At 38.4% G+C, this 20,980-nt stretch overlaps 4 protein-coding genes and 1 pseudogene across 4 annotated transcripts in view; 1 reads left to right on the plus strand and 4 right to left on the minus strand.

Annotated features, from left to right (window-relative positions):
• Positions 1 to 1,846, plus strand: part of LOC106333054 — a 4,536-nt gene extending 2,690 nt beyond the window's left edge. Inside the window, exons 7-8 of the mRNA XM_013771539.1 lie at positions 1,159 to 1,728; positions 1,775 to 1,846. Of these exons, the coding sequence (XP_013626993.1) occupies positions 1,159 to 1,728; positions 1,775 to 1,846 (642 nt within the window). The remainder of the gene's footprint in view (positions 1 to 1,158; positions 1,729 to 1,774) is intronic.
• Positions 1,847 to 3,090: 1,244 nt separating this feature from the next.
• On the minus strand, positions 3,091 to 5,315 carry LOC106333062. The gene is made up of 2 exons (XM_013771553.1): positions 5,023 to 5,315; positions 3,091 to 4,123 (listed from the first exon to the last, which is right to left on the minus strand). The coding sequence occupies exons 1-2, from the start codon at positions 5,313 to 5,315 to the stop codon at positions 3,091 to 3,093; spliced, it is 1,326 nt and encodes a 441-aa protein (XP_013627007.1).
• Positions 5,316 to 6,178: 863 nt separating this feature from the next.
• On the minus strand, positions 6,179 to 8,573 carry LOC106333073. Its single transcript, XM_013771563.1, has 4 exons — positions 8,288 to 8,573; positions 8,176 to 8,240; positions 6,794 to 7,995; positions 6,179 to 6,536 (listed from the first exon to the last, which is right to left on the minus strand). The coding sequence occupies exons 1-4, from the start codon at positions 8,571 to 8,573 to the stop codon at positions 6,179 to 6,181; spliced, it is 1,911 nt and encodes a 636-aa protein (XP_013627017.1).
• A 3,111-nt stretch (positions 8,574 to 11,684) lies between these two features.
• On the minus strand, positions 11,685 to 13,549 carry LOC106296979. The gene is made up of 2 exons (XM_013733249.1): positions 13,475 to 13,549; positions 11,685 to 13,059 (listed from the first exon to the last, which is right to left on the minus strand). The coding sequence occupies exon 2, from the start codon at positions 12,965 to 12,967 to the stop codon at positions 11,714 to 11,716; it is 1,254 nt and encodes a 417-aa protein (XP_013588703.1). The 5' UTR covers positions 12,968 to 13,059; positions 13,475 to 13,549; the 3' UTR covers positions 11,685 to 11,713.
• Positions 13,550 to 19,721: 6,172 nt separating this feature from the next.
• Positions 19,722 to 20,745, minus strand: LOC106333083 (annotated as a pseudogene).
• Positions 20,746 to 20,980: the final 235 nt, after the last annotated feature.

Below are 20,980 nucleotides of genomic sequence, written 5' to 3' on the forward strand. Positions count from 1 at the left end.
CGCTCGCGAGGAGACGACCCGGGAGCGACGTCTTCGGAGCGATACAGCCAGGTCGCTCGCGAAGAAACGACCCGGGAGCGACCTCTCGCAGCGACGTGCCGAGGTCGCTCCACGTCTATTTGTTTGGCCGAATTCATGTTTTCTCAAGGGCCTTTTAGTCATTTCATTATGCATGTTTTTACTTTTCAAAAACCTATGCTTTAAGGACCTTTGGTAGCCACCAGAGGAGGACATCTTTTTTCTGAAGAACAACTAGTAAAACTACTTTTGATTCAGATTTCATTGCTTTCATCTTGTGTTCTTGTTGATTTCTTATCTATTTCTCTACATGATTAATCTGAAATCCAATATGGGTTTAAGAGGAATCATGGAGATTAGTGAGTAATCACCTTTTGAATTCATGGGTTAGGGAGATCAAGGGTGATTAGGTTAGTTCTAGGATGTTTAGGTGTAGATCATTCTTGTTCCTTGCTAGTAGAGTATTCTTTATACATCTTCTGAGTTGGCCACTCAAAAGTTGATCAATTTGCATTTCCCACCCAAAAGGTGTTTGATGAAATGCCTGAGACAACTCTCCTAAGCTTTAAGTATACTTTGCCAAAGACATTTGTTGTTAAAGATGCTAAAATAGCTAATAGACTTGTTAGTAATGATTGCTTTCACATTATTCAACCAAAGACATTTGATGTTTGAGATATGTTAACAAATGAGCATTTATCTAGACATAGAGCTTGCTTAGAATTGTGTCTAGGCATAAGGTTGATAGTTTGATTGATCATTTGCCATCCTTAGTTCGATACTTGATCACCCAAGGTCTAATCCCTATGCCCATGAGTTCTCTTTTCCCTTAGTCAAGAAAGTATCATTCAGTTATTGCTTTTTAGTTTTAGTCATAGCTTAAAACTCATCTAAATCATTGGTTGCACTTAGATTAAGTGAGTACTTGCATTCTCAGTGCTTTGATATCCCTCAGAACTGGTTCAACAATCACTATACTACAACATTTGTCTTAGGAGCCTTGAAAACTCCAAACATCATTAAGTGAGTACTTGCATTCTCGGTGCTTTGATATCCCTCAGAACTGGTTCGACATTCACTTATACTACAACGTTTGTTTTAGGAGACTTGAAACTCCTAACATCAAGCTTGTATGGGCAGGCATCAGGGACGAGAAAATGCCTCGAGGTACTAAGGGACAACGGAACGGAGATCCCGCAGGGCATGATAGATATATTTGCAGAGCAGGAGAAGCTTCATGAGGCCGAGGTCGCTAGACTTTGCCTCGACCCGCTCTCCGAGAGTGACCTTACTCTGTCCCCACTTAACCTTCCTTCTAGATTTGTTAGTGAGGAGTTTATGGCAACGCTCGACCCGTACGGGTCAAATGTCGGCTTGATTGGGTCCGACTTGGCTTCCCAGCTTATTACTTCACGCGAAGTCGGCGAGGATCAGTCCGCGGAGCCGACGGTAGATGTCACATCTGCTCCCAGAGAACAGGTTGCGGCTATGGAGAGGAGCCCCGAAAAAGAGAACCTCGAGGTGGACGACGCCTTAGCTAAGAAAGGGGGAACCGAGAAACTAGGCTCTGAGGGACCTGTTCTTGTTTCCGATACTTCTTCTGAGAGGCGAGGAGACGAGGAGGAGGGAAGTGATCAAGGTAGGAAGACGCTGTCACCGAGACCTAACGAGGAGGAAGTGACAAGCGAGATCGAGAGGAGTACTTCGAGCGTCCTACCTTTAGAAGTGAATCTTCTCGCTCCTGTTCCTACTCCAGTTGAGAGCCCAGGATCTCCCTGCTTCGAAACTCTTGACGGGGAGCGGAGAAGACGATGGTTCCGTTGCTTGAGCCTTCGTTTATGTTGTACTTTATTTACTACATCTTTTTGGAGTGTGTTTGTGGCCCTGGTGGGCCCTTTTGTTGTATGTTTAGATGCATTATCTCTTTGTCGGCGAGTTGCTATGTTAAGCAGGCCTTTTAAATTTTATGCGTGCCTCTTATAAGTTCTTACAAAGTTTGAGTAAGTCTCAATCTACCCGAAAATCTCATAGCGTGTTTGCTTAGAAATGACAGGTTTTTGATTCTTAACTTTTGCAAAACTGGTAGAAAAATAAATCACAGAAGGGCTTTTGTTGATCCTCGTCGCATTTCAGACGAGATAATGTCTAAGGACGCTATTCGATTCCGAAGGACGAGAATTTTGAATTTAAGAGAGGAAAGCTTTATCCGTGTTTCCAGTGACGGTCGAGTATTTGGGTAGCTTATCCTTTACTCGTCGGTCGGAAAAAGGGTATAGATTTCTCTCTTTTTAGTCGGTCAATGCGTTCGAGGCATAGGTGACTTGCGACCATTTTGGCCTTCAGCTAAGTGTCTGATCAGGGCATAGCTGAGTGGTGGGGTGTGAATATCCGCATACTGCCTGTTGGTGGTATGGGAATTGATCCTTCGTTGGTCGATTTGAGATCGAAACAAAGGTTTGATTTTGGTGTTGTTACAGCTGGATCAGTTAAGGCTGCCTACATACCTCGGTTGAGGATCAAGCCATTCGTAGTTCGTTTTTCCCCAGTAAAAGTGGCTGTTAAAAGCGAATTTACTCGGTTGAGTAGAAGTGACCGCGGAGGTGCATCTACTCGGTTTTTTTTTTGACTATGACGATTCTAAGAGTAGAAACGACGTAGGTGCATTGAGTTTCATGCTCGAGGCACTTCTTCTCCACGCGACGTTTGAAGTCGGTAGAGGCCCGGTTTGACGACTTTGATGATCTTGTAAGGTCCTTCCCACCTAGATCCGAGTTTGCCGGCGTTCAGTTCCTTAGTTTTTTCGAACACTTTGCGCATGACGAGGTCGCCGAGTTCAAGGGGTCTGGCCCGAACCTTTTTGTTGTAATAGCTCTCTATCTGAAGCTGATAGTTTTGGATCCGTAGTAGAGCTTGGTCGCGTCGTTCTTCAATCTCGTCGAGGGCATTGAGCAGCATCTCCTTATTGAGTTCGACGTATTGGGGCATTTTCGAACGTCGGAGGCTTGAAACGTTGACTTCAGCGGGGGCCATAGCCTCGACGCCGTGTGCAAGAGAGAAGGGTGTTGATTTAGTCTATCCTCTTGGTGTCGTGCGGTGACTCCATAGGACTCCATCGAGTTCGTCGGCCCAATGACCCTTTTTCAGGTCTAGACGTTTCTTAATGTCGTCGATGATGACCTTGTTGGAGGATTCTGCTTGGCCATTTCCTTGCGGGTAGCGAGGGGTGGAAGGGCTTAGTTGGATGTTCCATTTGCTGCAAAACTCCTTGAAGTTGCCTGACATGAACTGTGATCCAGTATCGGTAACAATTTCATAAGGTAGACCGTGGCGGCAAATAATGTTCTTCCAGACGAAACCACAGACTTCCTTGTATGTGACTTGAGCGTAGGCTTCGGCCTCGATCCATTTGGTGAAGTAATCAGTGAGGACGAGAACGAAATATTTCTGGCGGGAACAGGGAAGAGGTCCTATGATTTCTATTGCCCATCGCATGAATGGATACGGTGCGGTCGTCGTTCGTAACATTTCAGTCGGACAATGGATGCTTGGTGCGTGCCGTTGGCACTTGTCGCAGCTTCTAACGTAGGACTCACAATCTGCGTTCATCGTCAGCCAGAAGAAGCCCAGGCTTCTCACTTTGATCGCCAAGGCTCGACCGCCTGAATGGTTCCCTCCAGCTCCTTCATGTGTCTCAGCTATAACCCTTTCGGTCTCGTCGCCGTGGATGCACATGAGGAGTACTTTACTCGCGGTCCATCGGTGTAGTTCATCGTCCAGGACAACATAATGGTCACTGCGTGTTTTTAGTCTGCGAGCAGCCCACTTCTCTGTCGGAAGTTCTCCCTTTCTAAGGTAGTCGATGAACTCAGTTCTCCAGTCAGGGCCGAACCCATCAGAATTTGGTGCGTTGGCCTTGGTGACTGGAGCTACGATGATAGTTTGGTCGGTCGAGATATCGATACTTGGTTTCTCAATGCGATGTATTGGGAAGGTTCGTTCAACCTGATCTTGAAGCTTGCTGCCAAGGGCTGCGAGAGCATCGGCACAGATGTTTTCCCCTCTGGAACTTTGGTGAGTTCGAAGAACTCGAACTCTGCTGCTAAGCCTGGTACGAGCTTGAGGTAGGCGTCCATCCGGTAGTTGTGGGCGTCGTAGTCGCCGCTAAACTTACTGGCAACCAATGTTTTTAAACCCGACCTGGACACTGAACCGGGTAACTTACCGGGTCGCTGGGTCGACCGCGGGCGAACCGCGGGTTAATAAATGAATTAATTTTATTATATAATAATATATCAGCTATGTAAATAAAAATATAGAAACTAAAGTTTAATATTTTCTAAATGTTTTTATAAACATAAAATAATAGTTTGGATATGTATATTTTTATGTTTAATAACATTCAGAAAATACTTAACTTTAATTTCTATATTTTTATTTTTATTTGATATACAAAATATCAAAAAATAGTTTAGACTATTTATAATTTTGTCTAACAAGGTAAGAGTTATGACATCTAAAAAAATAAAGACATAAAAATTATCAATATTTAAATGTTTAATGTGAATATTAAATTAAATTTCAAATACAAAATAAACCAAAAGTAAAAAATCATTATAATAAATTATCAATAACGAAAATAAATAAACACCAAATTACATCAACTAGTTTTGGTTCTCTCTACCATTGTTCACTTTATTTTCTTCAAGTGACGTAGTGAAATCTTCATTAAAATCTAAAAATCACAAATATAAAACTGAAAAGGAAAAACCTAACTTTTTTTTTGTCAGTATATAACTTCTTAATTAGAAATATAGAATATAAATATAATCTAAAAACATAATTAAAAATTAAAAAAAGAAGTAAAAATTATTTATTGGTTCAACCAGTGGTACAACCGGTATCGGGTTCCGGGTTCTACTGGGTTTTTGTGGATTTTTGCGGGTTTCTAAATATTGGGTTTTTCACAAAACCCAAACCGGATTTTTTCTGGGTTGCCAGGTTTACCGGTTCAACCGCGGGTCCGGGTCGGGTTTCATAACACTGCTGGCAACTAACTGTGAGTCGCAGTAGGCGCTTAGGCATTTAGCCTTGACAGCCTTTGCTAAGCGTAGTCCGGCGATCAAAGATTCATATTCTGCTTCATTATTCGAAGCCGGAAAACCGAAGCTGAAAGACTGTCTGATAAGTTCTCCTGTCGGAGACTGCAATTGGACTCCGGCCCCTGCGCCTTTGTTGGTCGAAGATCTGTCGACATGAAGTATCCAGTTTGGGTTTGGGAGAGCGAGGTCTTGCTCCATTTCTGGGGCTAGTTCGACTAAAAAATCCGCAAGAACCTGGGACTTTGCTGCCGTTCGGTTTTTGTACGATAGTGATATCGAGTTCACCGAGATCGATAGCCCAATTCGTTAGTCTTCCGGAACTGTTGGTATTCTGAAGTATTGTTCGGAGGGGCTGGTCGGTTAATACTTCCACCAAATGTGACTGGAAGTACGGGCGAAGCTTTCTTGTTGATTCGACGACGGCCAGCGCCATCTTCTCCAGAGTCGGATATCGCGTTTCCGGTCCCGTCATGCGCCTGCTTGTGTAGAAGATTGGCTTTTGTTCGCCGCGATCTTCTTTTATCAGAACACTGCTGACTGCTGCTTGTGACACTGCGACGTAAAGAGATAGAACGTCGCCAACATCTGACTTGGCGAGTACATGCGGCGTAGTCAGATATTGTTTGAGTTGGGCGAATGCCTCCTCGCATTTTCATCCCAGATAAACTTTTTACCTCGTAGGAGATCGTAGAATGGCAGACACTTGTCGGTGGATCTAGAGATGAATCGATGGAGTGCAGCAATCCTACACGTGAGCCGTTGGACCTCTCTACTATTTTTTGGACTTGGGAGGTTTAGGACCGCAGGATCTGTTTTGGGTTGGCTTCGATTCCTCGTTGTATTACTATGTAACCAAGGAATTCTCCTGAAGAAACTCCGAACGTGCACTTTGTCGGGTTTAGTTTCATTCCGTATTTGTTGAGAGTTTCGAAGCATTCTTGTAGATGGTTGAGGTGGTCGGCAGCGTGTTGGGACTTAACAAGCATGTCGTCGATGTATACTTCCATGGTGACGCCCAGCTTTTCTGCGAACATTTTGTTCACAAGCCGTTGGTAAGTTGCTCATGCGTTCTTCAGGCCGAATGGCATAACCTTATAGCAGTAGGTTCCCCTATCTGTGATAAAGGCCGTCTTCTCGCGGTCATCAGGGTGCATCATGATCTGGTTGTATCCAGAGAAGGCATCCATAAACGTGAGCATCTCGTCTCTGGTTGTAGATTCGACTAAACGGTCGATATTGGGGAGAGGATAGCTGTCCTTCGGGCAAGCTTTATTTAAGTCAGTGAAGTCGACGCAAATGCGCCACTTCCCATTCTTCTTTTTGACTACTACTGGGTTTGCTAACCACTCAGGGTAGCATACCTCAGCGATTGAGCCAGCACCGAGTAACCGGTCAACCTCTTCATTCACGGCTTTTGACCTGTCGGGCCCAATCTTTCATCTCTTTTGTCGGATGGGTTTGAAGGTCGGGTCGACGTTTAGCTCATGAGTCGTTATGGCTGGATCGATTCCTTTCATATCCGCCATGGACCACGCGAACGTAGACACATTCTTCTTGAGGAAGCTGAGGACTGATTGCTGCATATCCTCAGATAGATATGCGCCTATTCGTGCGGTCCGGCTAGGATCAGTGTCGTCAATAGGTATTTCGAGAACTTTGTCTTTTTGGGAACAGACCTTTGAGGTCGGAGGAGAGACAGAGTTAACGGGTAGAGAGAGGAGTGTTGGAGCTTGACGGTGGCGACCAGTAATTCCCTAGCGGCCTTCTGATCCCCGCGCAACGTTTTGATCTTGCTGTTTGTACCGGGGAACTTGATACACTGGTGATAAGTAGATGGAATTGCTTGCATCGAGTGTATCCAAGGGGTTCCAAGTATGGCATGGTAAGGTGCCTTTGTGCTTACGACAGCGAACTTGACTGTCCGAGTAACTCCACATGCACGTACCGAAAGGCGGATTGTTCCCAGTATTGTTTCAGAAGATCCATTGAAGCCGGTTAACGTTCTGGAGGACGGTTTAATGTTGTCGAGGTCCACTCCCATCTTTTGCAGGGTTCCACGGAAGATGAGGTCGACGGAGCTCTCTGTATCAATAAGGACCTTGGTGACGTCGTACTCCCCAATTCCAAGGACGACAAGGAGGGGATCGTTGTGGGGAATGTGAATCCCTTCGGCGTCATCAGGCAAGAACGTTATAGGTGGGTGACTTGGCGGCCTAATCGGCCACCTCTGCGAAGTTGCAACTTGCCGGCAGTAATCCTTGACGGAGCGAACAGAATTTCCGCAGGGAGGAGAGCCGCCCATAATGACATTTAGTTGCTGTCTCGTTTTTACTCGCTTGGAATCTATAAAGGCGCATAGGTCGGCTGATACATTGTTGTCGTTTTTCGACAGCGTAGCGTTGCTTGACGTCTTGGCTTGTTCTAACCGTCTTCTGAGGTCTGTGGGTTTCGAGCGATTGAGAAGAATGCGAAGATCGCATGCGCCGGCGTTGAGTTTATCTCGAAGGTCACCGTTGGAGCATTCCTGATGCTCTTTGGGGTCAAGGTCATCCGTTGAGATTCGGCGAGACTTCTTTGCATCCAGCGTTAGCCGGAGATCACTATGCTTGGAACTGTTGTCGTCTTTGGACTCGAGCTTTCGTTTCAGAACATCTCTCAGATCTCCGAGTTTAGGTGTATCGTCATTATCGTCGTCTGATGATAAGGTTTGCTGAGAGAGTATAACCTCAATGCGCCTGCGGTTAGCTGGATGTTCTTCATCGGCCGAGGAGTCTTCCTCGCCGTCATACTTCGGAGTTTTATCCCCGTCTTTTTGCGTTTCGTTTTGGCGGCCTTTGTCGGTAGCTTTGCGTTTGGCTCTTCTTTCTTTATTCTTGCTCTAGCTTTTTCCGTTTTTGGGCTTAGCTTTTAGAGGTTCGAATTTGAAGTCGCCGCTTGCGAGAGAAGAGAGGTAGTGTGCGTAGAGCGACTTGCATTCTGTTGTATCATGCCCTTTGACGTCGTGATATTTGCAATGTTTCGTTGGACCTGCTGCTGTTGCAGGTTGTGTCGCACAAACAGTATCGACTGGCTTGTCAGACGAGTCGAGTTCTCTGACCCATTTGTTCCAACCTTCCCCGCGGACTACCAGAGTTGAGACCGGCACGTTATTCTCGTTTATCCGTCTTTGCGGCCGTTTTTGTCGCTAGGAGTGTGCTGGCGCGGTTCTTGTCGTGTGTTGGCGTTTTTCGCCGCTGGAGCTTTTGGTGCATTCATCTTGCTGAGGATTGCGTTAGTATCTTCTTCCATTCGAATAAAGTTATCCGAACGCGCGATTTCATCTTGGAGCGACGTAGTTGGATTTTGGTATAAGTCTTCTCGAAACTTGGAGCGAACCCACAACGTGTTCCGTAGTGCGTCAATGGCGATGTCGTCCGGGATTTCAATCCTCGAGACTACTGCCTTGAACTTCTCCATGTAGTCGCGGAGGCTCTGGTCTTTGGTTTGGTTGATCTTCCACAGGCTGGAGGCAGTAGTGCTGCGCTTTGTGAACATAATATACGTCTTGAGGAAAGCCGCTGATAAGTCACGGAAGCTTCCGATCGATTTGTACTCTAACTGGGAGAACCAGGTTAGGGCTTGCTCGCGGAGAGTCTCGATCTAGGAATAAAGGAATGACTTAAACTCTAGATCTAGCCGCCTCGTGTATGCCCCCTTTCTTTGTTGCCCTCTCTTCTCCTCTTATAGGCTTTCCTTCTTGCGTGCCGTAGCTCCCGTCTCACTCTGGGCCCTTTTAGTGAGAATGCCGAATATATGGGCCTTGGTAGAACCCCCTCGGACCGTGCGCTTTTGGTCGGCTTAGTCGGCGGCTAGAGGCACTCTCGGACTGAGCCGACAGCTTTACTCGCTAAGCCAGATAAGCTCGTGGCTTGTTGGGCTAGAGATCGTTATTCGATGGGCCTTGTGGAGGGATGAAATCCACCTCCTACACTAATATTAGCAACAATGCACTCCACACTACATTGCTACGAATGTACTTAGATTTTATTCATAAAGATTGCAGACACTATGTTTTGTTTGGATCGCCAATGATGTATGTGTCATTTTTTGTTTGTTCTGCTTCTACCACATTGTTTGCTAATTTTTTCATTCTTGTCAAGGTCCAGCAAAATAAATTCTAGACCTGAGAATTTTACCCGGACACTCATTGTAAGTCTATCTGATTACCCTGCTACTTTTATAAAAATTCCGGTCACATATATGTTTAGCTGTCTAACTTAATTATTATCATTTTTCTGTTACAATTACAGTAAATCTAACGGCTACACATCATAATAAGAAACCATCTCCTGCAGATTTTTTCAACCAACCAACATCAGCTTTAGTGCTCCGCAATGCCAATTGGTTTGTAGTTTTTCTTCTCGCCAATCTCTGCATCTAAACATTGATTACTAAGTTGTTCTTTGTTTCTATATCGACGGACACTCTCGACACGAGACTTGGAGCCCTCTGAACTTAGCTACTTGGGCTTTTCTATTATCTTAATTGTGCTGTTATTTTGTGATGTTGCCTGAGCACCCTTTGGATGTTTCTGGTTCTCGCTTTTGATATGTATTAATGAACTCCGACTATGTAATATTGTACCTTGTTTAAGTTTATGAAATATCTCTTTTTATTAATTCAAGTGCATTGAATAATCTCCACAGCTAAGATAATCCTTACTTGTTTAATCTTATTTCTAACCTGCTACAACTATTTCTAAATCTAGTTAAATTAAAGAATCTTTACAGCTAAGATAATTTTTACTTGTTTAATATTATTTTAAACCGGCTACTCTCCAAACCTAATTTAATTAAAGAATCTTTGCAGCCAAGATAATTATTACTTGTTTAATATTATTTTAAACGGTTACAACTATTTTTAAACCTAATTTAGTTCAATAATCGTATAAAACTATTTCTAAACCTAATTTAATTGTATAGTCTTGAGGCAAATTCTGCTCAACTAAATAAACAAGGCACATGAGGAAAATTCTAAACAAGTAATTGGGTATGTCCTTGAGGCAAAATTATTTACAGCTTAGTAAAATGCTTTTTGAATCGGCCTTGTGTAATTCCCACCAATATCTAATTGAAAGTCACTAAACTCATGAATGGCCTTTGGACCAGAAATGGCCCTTATCTATACCCATAAGTGTAATCCAGAATGGAACTAATCTATAATTTTTTTATTTTGCCGTACTGAATTTATAGACAGATGTTCCCCTAAGCTTCCGGTCTCTCTCCTCAATACATATTTTATTGTATGAGACGTGTAATTTAGAAGCCGCTTGTATCTCAATACCAAAGAATTTGTTAGGTCTAATATCTGTAACTTATCATGTTTCACGTAATTGGGGGAGAAAAATAAATATCGCTTGATAAGTACGAAAAGGATATTATTGTCATTTTGCTTCTATTACTTGACCCCTGTTCGGAAACGCGCTAGGCGCTAGTCGGACGGTCGGGTTGGGCCCAGCGCCTAAAGAGAAAATCGGGGATTAATCGAAAATTATGCGGGGCGGAATTTTTAGATGGTTTACTATGTTATAAAACATGTTAATCTTTAATTGCGTATAACATTAATACATTTTCATGTTTAAAATTGTATAAAACACACAAATAGAATATATAAACTTAATATAGTGTAATTTTCATCAAAATTATGAATATAAATGATATTTATAAAATTTTAGATCAAATAAATAAATAAAAATATTATTAAAAATAAAAAAAAATAAAAAAAAATAAAAAAAAATAAAAAAATAAAATAAAAAGTAAATAAAAAAAATAGATTAGGTGGCCGCCTAGGCGGCTAGGCGGTCATTTAGGCGGTCTAGGCGGAAAAAAATCGGATATCCGATTTTTTAAACCGATTTGGCATAAATCGAGGCGGAAAAGTGACGCGTAACGCCTAGGCGGCCGAGTTTTAGAACAGGGTTACTGACACATTAAAGCCCACATAAGTTTTACCTTAGGTAGTTTGCTAATTAACAAGTTCTTATAGGATTTTCATTCAATTCACTCTATAATATTTGATACCAACACTTATTATAATAGGAAAAGGAATACAAAACCCGCATTAAGCGCGACACGAACTCTAGTTTGCGTTAAAAGAATATCGTAACACTTTTCCTAACTAACAATTTGAGTCAGTGCAATTCATGTTTCTCTGTGATAAATCCAAAAGCTTATAATTTTCTCACATTGTAACCAAACTCATTGTTTACTAGTTTTTATTGGATTTCCTATTTTCATCATTTTATTTTATACCACAAAACAGCTCCATATTTCATGTTTTAATCTGATCATATTCCTCGTATCCCAAATACATGGTTTCGTTTATCTTAGAGCAACCAAGCTCGATCATGTTCATTAATATGAAAACCATACTTTTAGTTTAGTTTTATTTAAGATTATCTTAAATTTCCTCTTAAGGCTTATTAGACGAACTGTAGATGAGAAAGATTATTTGGTAACAAAATACATTCCCGGAAATAACGACTTTTTATGATAAAATATTTTGAAAACACATTTATTTTTTCGTCTCCTCTAATATAAGATATAAAATAATTAATACTATATTGACAATTCATATAATGGAGTCATTTTGTGGAAATATTTTTGCCGAAAACATTGTAAAGAACAAAGAGTGTCCATGCCTAGAGGAGAAGAACACTTCAACATGTAGGGAAAGTGGCAGCGAGAATGACATACAGCACAAACTAACCTGGTCATATGAATGTTGCGTATCACCTCCAATTTGATTGGTTCAGCGTCGACTATTTGCTTTAGACTAATTAAGTCTCCGAGTGTACATTTGATATGAAATGTAATGCAACACTCATCACATCTATAGAACCATTTCTCTGAATTTAGTTCTTCCTCGCAAATTTCACACAAGTATTGGTCGCTCGGGTTTTTGCCGTAGCATAGAAACAGAAAATGATTCTTATCATATTTGTGTTTCACCTTATTTGGTAAGAATGGACATTTAATGTCCAGAAAATATCCGCACTCCTGGCAGCTCAAAATGAAAGTTGCCTCATCTCCACAAGCCTTACAAGTTTTATTGCCTGTAAAGTCGATGTACAATGGATGATGAGGATGGCTTTCATGAAAGAAAGGTTCGGATATAGAACCGCATCGCATATCAAGAGTTATATCATCCTTAGTTATGTACCGAAAACCCTGAAAGAAGTGTTGACAAACTTCACAAAGCCCTAATATTGTTTCCATTTTGTCACATGGGAATAGAGTAATATCCATCTTGTAGAAGGAATCTATTTTCTTTTTAGGGAGATGGGCACATTTCTGATGAAGAATATAATTATCACACTCTGTGCAACTGTAGAATGGGCCACAAAATACAGGATATACACATGCTTCACAAACTATGGCTTCAACATCAGCATCACTTTCTTCATTGAGCTTCAAAACATGGTTTTGGTGACTGGAATGCTTTATAAGTCCCTCTTCAACCACCTCGTATGACTTAAGCTCGATATTAGTTTCTGATATACCTTCAAGTTCAATCCCATCCCAAATCCCGAACTTTGTGGCACATCTTAGATGAACTGCAAAATCTTGACACTTCGGACAAGAATAAGCTCCACACGTCCATTTTATCTCTTTTTGACACACTCCACATTCCCAATCATCAGAATCAAGATAATGATTGTAATAAATGCGGTGGTCATGATGATTGATCTTTATGACTTGTGGTTTATCAACACAATTTCTATGGATCATGAAATTGCATTGAGGACACACATAAGGATTTGGGTCATCATCCATTCCACAAGCATTACAAACAAAACTTCTTTGCGGCATAAGAATGATTGGATGCTCATGAGCCTTAGGTTGGAGAAGACTGAAAGGAGGTGGATTCTTTACACAGTTGATATCCACGCTGAAGTTGCAAACTGAACAATGATAAAACACGTTATGAAGCTTGTTACCACACAAGCAACAATTTTCACCGGTGCGATTTGGAACACGCGTGAAACGCTTGAGAGGGTGTTGAGGATGGCAAGAATAGTTGATCTCTGATATGGATTCGGCACAATCTTGGTGAAAACTCAAATCACATAAATTACATACAAAAGGAAACCGGTCATCAAGTACTTGACATAGATGACAAGTAAAGCTAACCATCTCAGGAACAAGGGATAATAGATGCTCATGGATCTTTGAATCTCCAATCTCTTTCTTAACTTCTTTTTTTACGCATATCAAATCGATGGCAAAATCACATATAGAACAATAATAATACATTTTTGGCAAATTAATTCTACAAAGTTTGCATTCTTGTTGCACATTATTGTTTTTTGCACATACCTTAATTTTCAAAGAATGTTGTGGATGATAGAGGTTGCAAATCTCTAGGCTAGAATTAGCACACTCTTTGTGAAAGAAGATTCCAGAACGAAAACAACGATAACCATCACCATAGTAGTTTTCACCAAGACTGCAACCATCGCATTTTAGCCCGCGAGTTGGATATAATGCATAAACTTTCTTAAGTATTTCCATAGATGATATAAATATATGTTTTTAATTAATTAGTATTTTCTAGAGTTTTCTTACATTTGGTTTATGAATGATGAGAGCTTTCTTTATATATGCATACGCTCAAGTAGTTTAAAATATAATACTAAGATATGACCACTATATTATATTATTCTTTGTTTACATGAAAATTATACTCAAAGAATTTTGCTTGTGTTGACATTGATCATCATGATTTGTAAGACGCAAAGAATAAATTCTAGTAAGGTAACTATTTATTCTTAACTTATCAAGGAAAACAAACTATTATCATTTGACCATTTTTCGGGATGGAAGGAATGCCAAATGTGCATCATATTCTTTTTAAGAGTATATTTACACTCAAGTTATTCTTTGCTTATCTGTACAGATGTCAATCATGGACCTGACCCGTAAAGGACTGTCGCGGACAGTATTGGACCGGGATTTTATAGGTCCGCAAATTAGTAGGCCTCGCGGGACGGGTTGTTGCGAGACTGGGATTTTTCGGGATGGGCCGAAGCAGGCCATGCGGGATTACAAAACCCGTATTTTTTTCTTCTTAATTTCTTATTTTACTTTAAAAAAAAGAGAGTGAGAAGAAGGTGATTCGTGTGACTTTCCCTGAAAAAATGAAACGACGATGACGATTCGAGCTCTGGAGATTACGATTCGAGCTCCGGCGGGCCTGACCCGCCGTGATCCGCTTGAAGACAATCCTGCTGCGGTCCAGGACGTGACGGGACGGGACTGCCTGTTTGCCATCTCCATTTATCTGACAAAGAGAACATTCTGATTTCAAAATGGGTTTCTAACATAGGGGAGTTAAGACTCGGCAAAAATCAAAATTCGAAGAACTGAACCAAATCCGATCCAGAAAATTAGTACCGAGCTCAGACCAAAATTGATTAATATCTGAACGAGTTTAAAAATTTTATATCTAGAGAACCAGAACTGAATCTGACCTGAACGGAAGTATTTGGGGTGCCCGAATGTGTCCAAAATACATTTATATACCTACATATATTTTAATTATTTTTAGATTTAATATTTAAAAATATCTAAAAATATAGTAGATATAAGTCTTCCAAAATAATTAAAAATATATACAAATACAAAAGTAAATGTCTAAAATAGTCAAACAATACTCAAAACACCAAAAATACTTGAAATATCTATTGATTTTCTATCCGAATATTCAAGCCAAACAAATTTATATGTTAAGTTTAGGTATTTTGGCATATCTTATTCAAATTTGTATGTAATATATATTTGTTTTTTTGGATTTTGAGAAATTTGAAGTGTATAATAAATTTAAATTTTTTAAAAATAATATAAACGGTTTATCCGAACCCGAACCAAACCCGAAAACATCCGAACACTAACCGAAATTTATAAATACCCGAATGAGGCTGAAAGTTTTAACCCCGAAAACCTGAAACCCGAATAGACGCGAACCGAACCCGAATGGATATCCGGACACCACCCCAACGGTAGTTATGATACAGAAAAATCAGTATCAAGCTATTAGGGCTAAATTATTTGGTTGCCATGAAAGGTAGAAATAAAGCCAATTATTATAATACTAGATTATAACCCACACATATAGAATTACTTATTATATGTTTACATATTTTTAAGTTATAAACACATGGAATAGAATTGTATTTTCTTTTATTCTTCTTCTTCTAAGTATTTAATTATAAATCAATTTTATTAAGTATTACATATTTATATTTATATGACTGTATAAGTTTTTTTCGTACTCACTGTTAAATTATGCAAAAAATTGCTTAAGTATTACATATTTATATGGTCGAGATTTGTATCGGACCTGCAAATTAAAAATAAAATAATAAATAATATATGGGTTCAATTTTTAATTAATATCGGATCCAATATATGATAGTAGTAAATTCTTAGCAGATCTACTCTAAACCGATTGACTTTGTTCTAGTTACACTTATATATTTAAGTATCTATAAAATAATTCAAACTTATAGAATTAAATATCAAATGTTAATCAATAGAAAACAATATAGGCTTTTTTCATATTAAGTTATAGTTAGTTAAATATCTCGGAAAGTAAAAAAGAAAATCTCAGGAAGTTTTCTATATTATTACAAGATAGATAGATATATAAAATTTGTATTCGGATATATTTTAGTAAGTAATATAAATTTAAACGTTTAAAAAGTTTTTAAGAACACATACCTATATATCAGCTATAAACTTATGTATTAAAGTTGACAATTTTTTTACATAGATAATTATTATTTGATTCACAATAGGAAACAATCAATTGATACCAGTGATACTAAAGCACATTATTGGTAACATTGTCTTTCATTTATATTTAGTATTTTAATCATTTCGGGCAAGTTCATAATGATGTACTTTAATATTTTCCTGTTGCAAAACATTAATGCAATAATTCATAGGATATTAATTATAGAACTTTGCCGTGTATAAATATACAATGGCAATCTTCGTAATTTTTCTAATAAGAGAATTTTTTTTTTTTTTTTAATTTAGACTGTGAGAAGAGCTAAGGTGTTGATACGTCAGCATACTAAGCAATGTTACAACTTAAATATTTTAAAAAATTTTCCTAAAAATATATTTTTAGAAATAATTAAAAAACATATTTAAAATATATTTTTGATGATTTGATCAAAATAAAACCGTAAAAATATTTTTTTAATCAATTCAAGTATAATACATATCTCTTAAATTTTGAAATAAAATTATTTATAAATTTTAATATGGTATATAGTCAATTCAAAACATATTAAAATAAATATATATTTAGTATAAATATTAATTCAATGAAATTTTATAATCATATGATATAATGATCATTTGTATCTTGTTATATCAAAAATTTAAGTCAGTGACCACACAAAATTTCAATGTGAATCTTTAATTTTTTAAAATTATATTCGTTTAAAATTTTTTAAATATATTAAATATGAAAAATCAAAATCTTAATTATTCAATAGTTTAATTTATTTTCACAATAGAAATTAAACAAAAAGAAGAGAATTCACAAATTGTTATCAAATCTTTATTATTCAAAATCATTAGCTATCATATATATTTTAGTCATATTAGGTAATTATGTAGCTTTAGTTTAAGGGAAGAAAGAAGAATAGTTTTATAAATTGCAAATTAATTTTATGGTTAATTGAATAAAAGTATAATTTATATTTAGATGAACCAGTCTATTTATCTATGAATTGTAAGAGTCATTCTAGTGATGACACATAGCAACACTCATATTAAGTAAATTCGTAGCTTTAGTTTAAGGAAAGAAAGAAGAATAATTTTATAAATTACAAATTAACTTTATGGTTAATTTAATAAAAGTTTAATTTATATTTAGATGAACTAACCTATTTCTCTAAGAATTGTAAGAGTCATTTTAGTGATGGCACATGGAAACACCCAAATGTTATAATGCTTCTCTTTTAATATATACGGGATAACTTTCACAACATTTTGTCTTATCTGATAAGAAGGTTTTTCGGCACGAAACCAATTTTCAAGGAAATCCAACTCAACAAGGAATCACTGAGGCTTGGATTTACTAGAAAATCCTCTCGGAGGAGGAAGTTATGAATTTTAAAAACCGAAGGTTCGCCAGCCCGTCCAGCTAGGAGTATCAGCCTTTAGAAGTGGATTTCAGCCCAGCCATGAAGTATCCTTTTTCAGAATCAATCCTGGGCTTCAATATGGATTTATTAGCTTTCCGGGAAGACCTAAATCAGAAGAATTGGTCAAGAAAATGCCAAGATGCAATCAATTTCCGAAAATCGGCCAAACCGACATTGTTTATGGAAAGTCTCCAACCAATTCAATTTGGTTCGACCCAGAGTTATCTATGGAAGCCATGAGATAATATCAACCATCCCGAAGACATCCCAGAAGTCCTTAGCTGCACCTGCATCTAGGGGATCAGGCGGATCTTCATTTACACCAACCTTCCATATTTGGCAGCATGTACACTTAATGCCTTAAAGGAGTTTCTTCAAGTTATCTCTCAAGACCATCGGCCATATTATCCATTAAGGCACTACAGGATCGTATCAGTGAGACTCCTAAACCTTGTAATCATTCAGGAGTTGTCCAGATACAAGATCATCCGAGTTTCCCCTTTTGAAAGCATAAATTGAGCTAACGGCTAGTTTTCATGGAGCCATCAAAGCCTTCTCATCCAAATCTTTTATTTCGTTTTTATTTGTTTCCTTATGTCATTTTATGACTGTTAGAGAGTACAAGTAGTCGAGCCTATACAGCTCAAGTTGTTTCTTCATTGTAAATTACGTTTGATCATTTTGAAAATAATAGAAAACAGTTTTTCTTTTAACAAAGTTGTGCATTCTTTGTTGTTATTTCTCTAGTTCTTTGTGTGTGATTTACTAAGTTCTAAAGAAGCCACGTCCAGAGAGTCTTGTGTGATTCAAGTCAACCTATTCGTCCATTGATTAAGAGAGTCAATCCCTATCCATCGATTCATTCCACCCACCGGCTTAGTTTGAGAGTATCATACGACCATCAAACTTAGTTCCATTGCATCCACAATTTCGACCATCCTTTCTATATTTCCATCATATTATTATTATATGTTTTGTTCTTATTTTAATTCATTTACATTTGTTTCAGGTTCATTTGGTTCAAACCGCTTTAAAACGGCTTCCATCGGCTCTTGTCGATTACTTGACCATTAAACAATCACCAGCCTGGTTCCTTCTTCAGCCAATTTGTGGGTTACCCCTCCCCCCCTTCTCTTATCTAAGAGCAGCTTTCTCCGTTCTGAAGCACAAGCACAGTTATTAATGGTGCTAGAGAGGTCAGGACATACTCTCGAGCTATGATGAACTGAGACGACTCTTCTCCTTGCTTAGAAAGCGGGGACGAAAAAAGGCTGGTTGCTTTGCTAGGGGGTTAAAAACATTCGGAAATGACGTCAGCAGAGAAGCTGATAGACGAGAAAAAGAAAGAGCTCTGCCAAGTGCAAGGCTAACAAGAATGCCAAAGATTTAGCTGAGGGAAATCAGTGCGCTTCTTCTCATCTTTGTTTCTTAGAGGAGAGAATTTAGTTGGCCATTGCTTCGGGGCATCTAAGCGCACCCAGATCTGCAGCCTCGCTTCCAACCGCATTTTAGCTACCAGAGTCATTGAATACGAAAATCACGCTTAGCTTACTTCACTAGCAAAGCAGCACATCCCTTTACTCGAGACGACTTTTCAACTTTTTCTTTCTTTACGCCAATAAGAATGCATTCAATGGATGATTATTTTACTATTGGGGAATAATTGCCTCAACAGGAAAGAAGAGGGGCTATATCTCTATACTAATATAAAAGCGGGTCCTTTTACTCATTACTAGTTTTTTTAATATATGTGGATTAAAAAAAATTCTTAAAACATAAGTTATATTTACGTTAAAAAATTAATTGATAATCTACCATTCTATTATGTATGTACATGAAATATTAGAATTTTTATTATCTTGATGATTATAGTATTGTGTCAATGCGACGAAATTACGAAACTAGAGACACTAGTGCTATTTAGCAATAGAAACGATTGTAGCTTATTGTTGCTAAATAGAACAATTATGGTAACCACTAATCTCTAGCCAAGGTGTAGCTATTTAGCTACGGATCAATGAAATCCGTCTCTAGCTATATAGCATATTGTTATAGTTAGCTACAAATTTAGCTACAAAGTTAAAACTATGTGTTCTCTCGCTGTATTTGTAGCTAACAAAATTGGCTACAGAATTGTCTTTGCCAATCCGTAACTATTTTAATGAATTCTTGTAGTGTTTTTCCTTTGAAATTTCAAGATTATAGCAAATATCGGTAAAATAAAGACCGGGAAATCAGATTAAACCAGAAATAACATGAACCGTAAAGCTGAGAATTTAAAAACCGGTAAAGGCTTTCAATGTTTTGGAGAACAATAACTGAAAATAAATTACAAAGACAATGACAATTGGAAAAGGATACATTGTCTCATCCGACACAGAATCGGGATGCTGAGAATGTTATCAATGAGAAGAGGAGGCTTGATCACGCGCTGCATTAAGGCTCATGGCATGATCAGCATTGCAGTAAACAAAGCTCTTCTTACCAGTTCCTGTGGTAGTTTCCACCGTGGAGAATCCCAAGTAGTCTTCCTCACAATTCTTCTGGCAGATATTTGCCATGTACTTGAACATCTCCTTGTTCTAGTTCCATGGCTGGTCTACGTATTCTTTGATCAGCATCCACTATATAGCAAAAAAAAAACCATATACACAAGCTCAGGTGAGAGTAACTTTTAAATATTTTCTTGGCTCATCAACAACTGTGAGAAAAAGTTAGAAAGTTAATATTACATACCTTAGCTTCCAATATCTCAGATTTTTGTTCAATGATTTCGTAGGAGCTGTGGAGTTAAGGCACACAGGAAAAACAAATCCGATTTCTTGTTCAAAAATGCTTTGTGGCTTTGCCTACACGAGTAAAGAAAGAGTAAACCAAATCAGGAACTAATGGGATAAGCCAGATCAGATGTTTGCCAAGTCAATGAAAACATAATTCACCTGAAAGACAACAATTCCACAAAATCTGCAACGATCTGAAGTAAGAAAATCCCATGAAAAGAACACAAGTTTTAGAATAAAGTGGCAAGTAAAATAGTAAATAAAAGATCCTTAAATAGATTATTTTTATTGGAAAGCAAGCAAGGTACATACACCAGTTTCTTCTTCCACTTCCCTAGCTACTCCATCGCAAATATCCTCGCCCTGTGGATTTGGGAAAGTTCTCGTTAGAGGCAACCAAAAAAAAAAAACAATTAAAACTTCATTTCCAACATTCTCCTTTAATTTCAAACTTGATATCATCAGTCATCTTTCCAGGGACCAATGTTTTGCACTATATGTACTACTTACTAAGCTGACTAGCTATGTCGTCAAAATAACATTTTGTGGCGTAACATTAAATTGGGTTCACTCATTACTGTTCATCGAGAGTAAAAGAAATGTAAATCACCTCGTTGACGACTCCGGTAAGGAGTTTCCACACATTTTTATGGGATATTTACTAAAAACAACCCAAATATTCAAGTAAAACCTAAAAGTGTACTCCTCTTTCAGTCAAATGCAAAACTAACCTAAAAGAATAGTGAAAGTATTATTTAACCCTTATGACCAAACAAAAAAACAGAAATGTATTTTATGTTTCTATCATTCGAAAGTCTACAAGTAAAACAGAATTCTACAAATTCATAGACTTCGTACGAAGTCTATCTTATAGACTTAGT

The sequence above is a fragment of the Brassica oleracea genome, chromosome C1, assembly GCF_000695525.1.
Source record: "Brassica oleracea var. oleracea cultivar TO1000 chromosome C1, BOL, whole genome shotgun sequence".
Taxonomy (NCBI): domain Eukaryota; kingdom Viridiplantae; phylum Streptophyta; class Magnoliopsida; order Brassicales; family Brassicaceae; genus Brassica; species Brassica oleracea.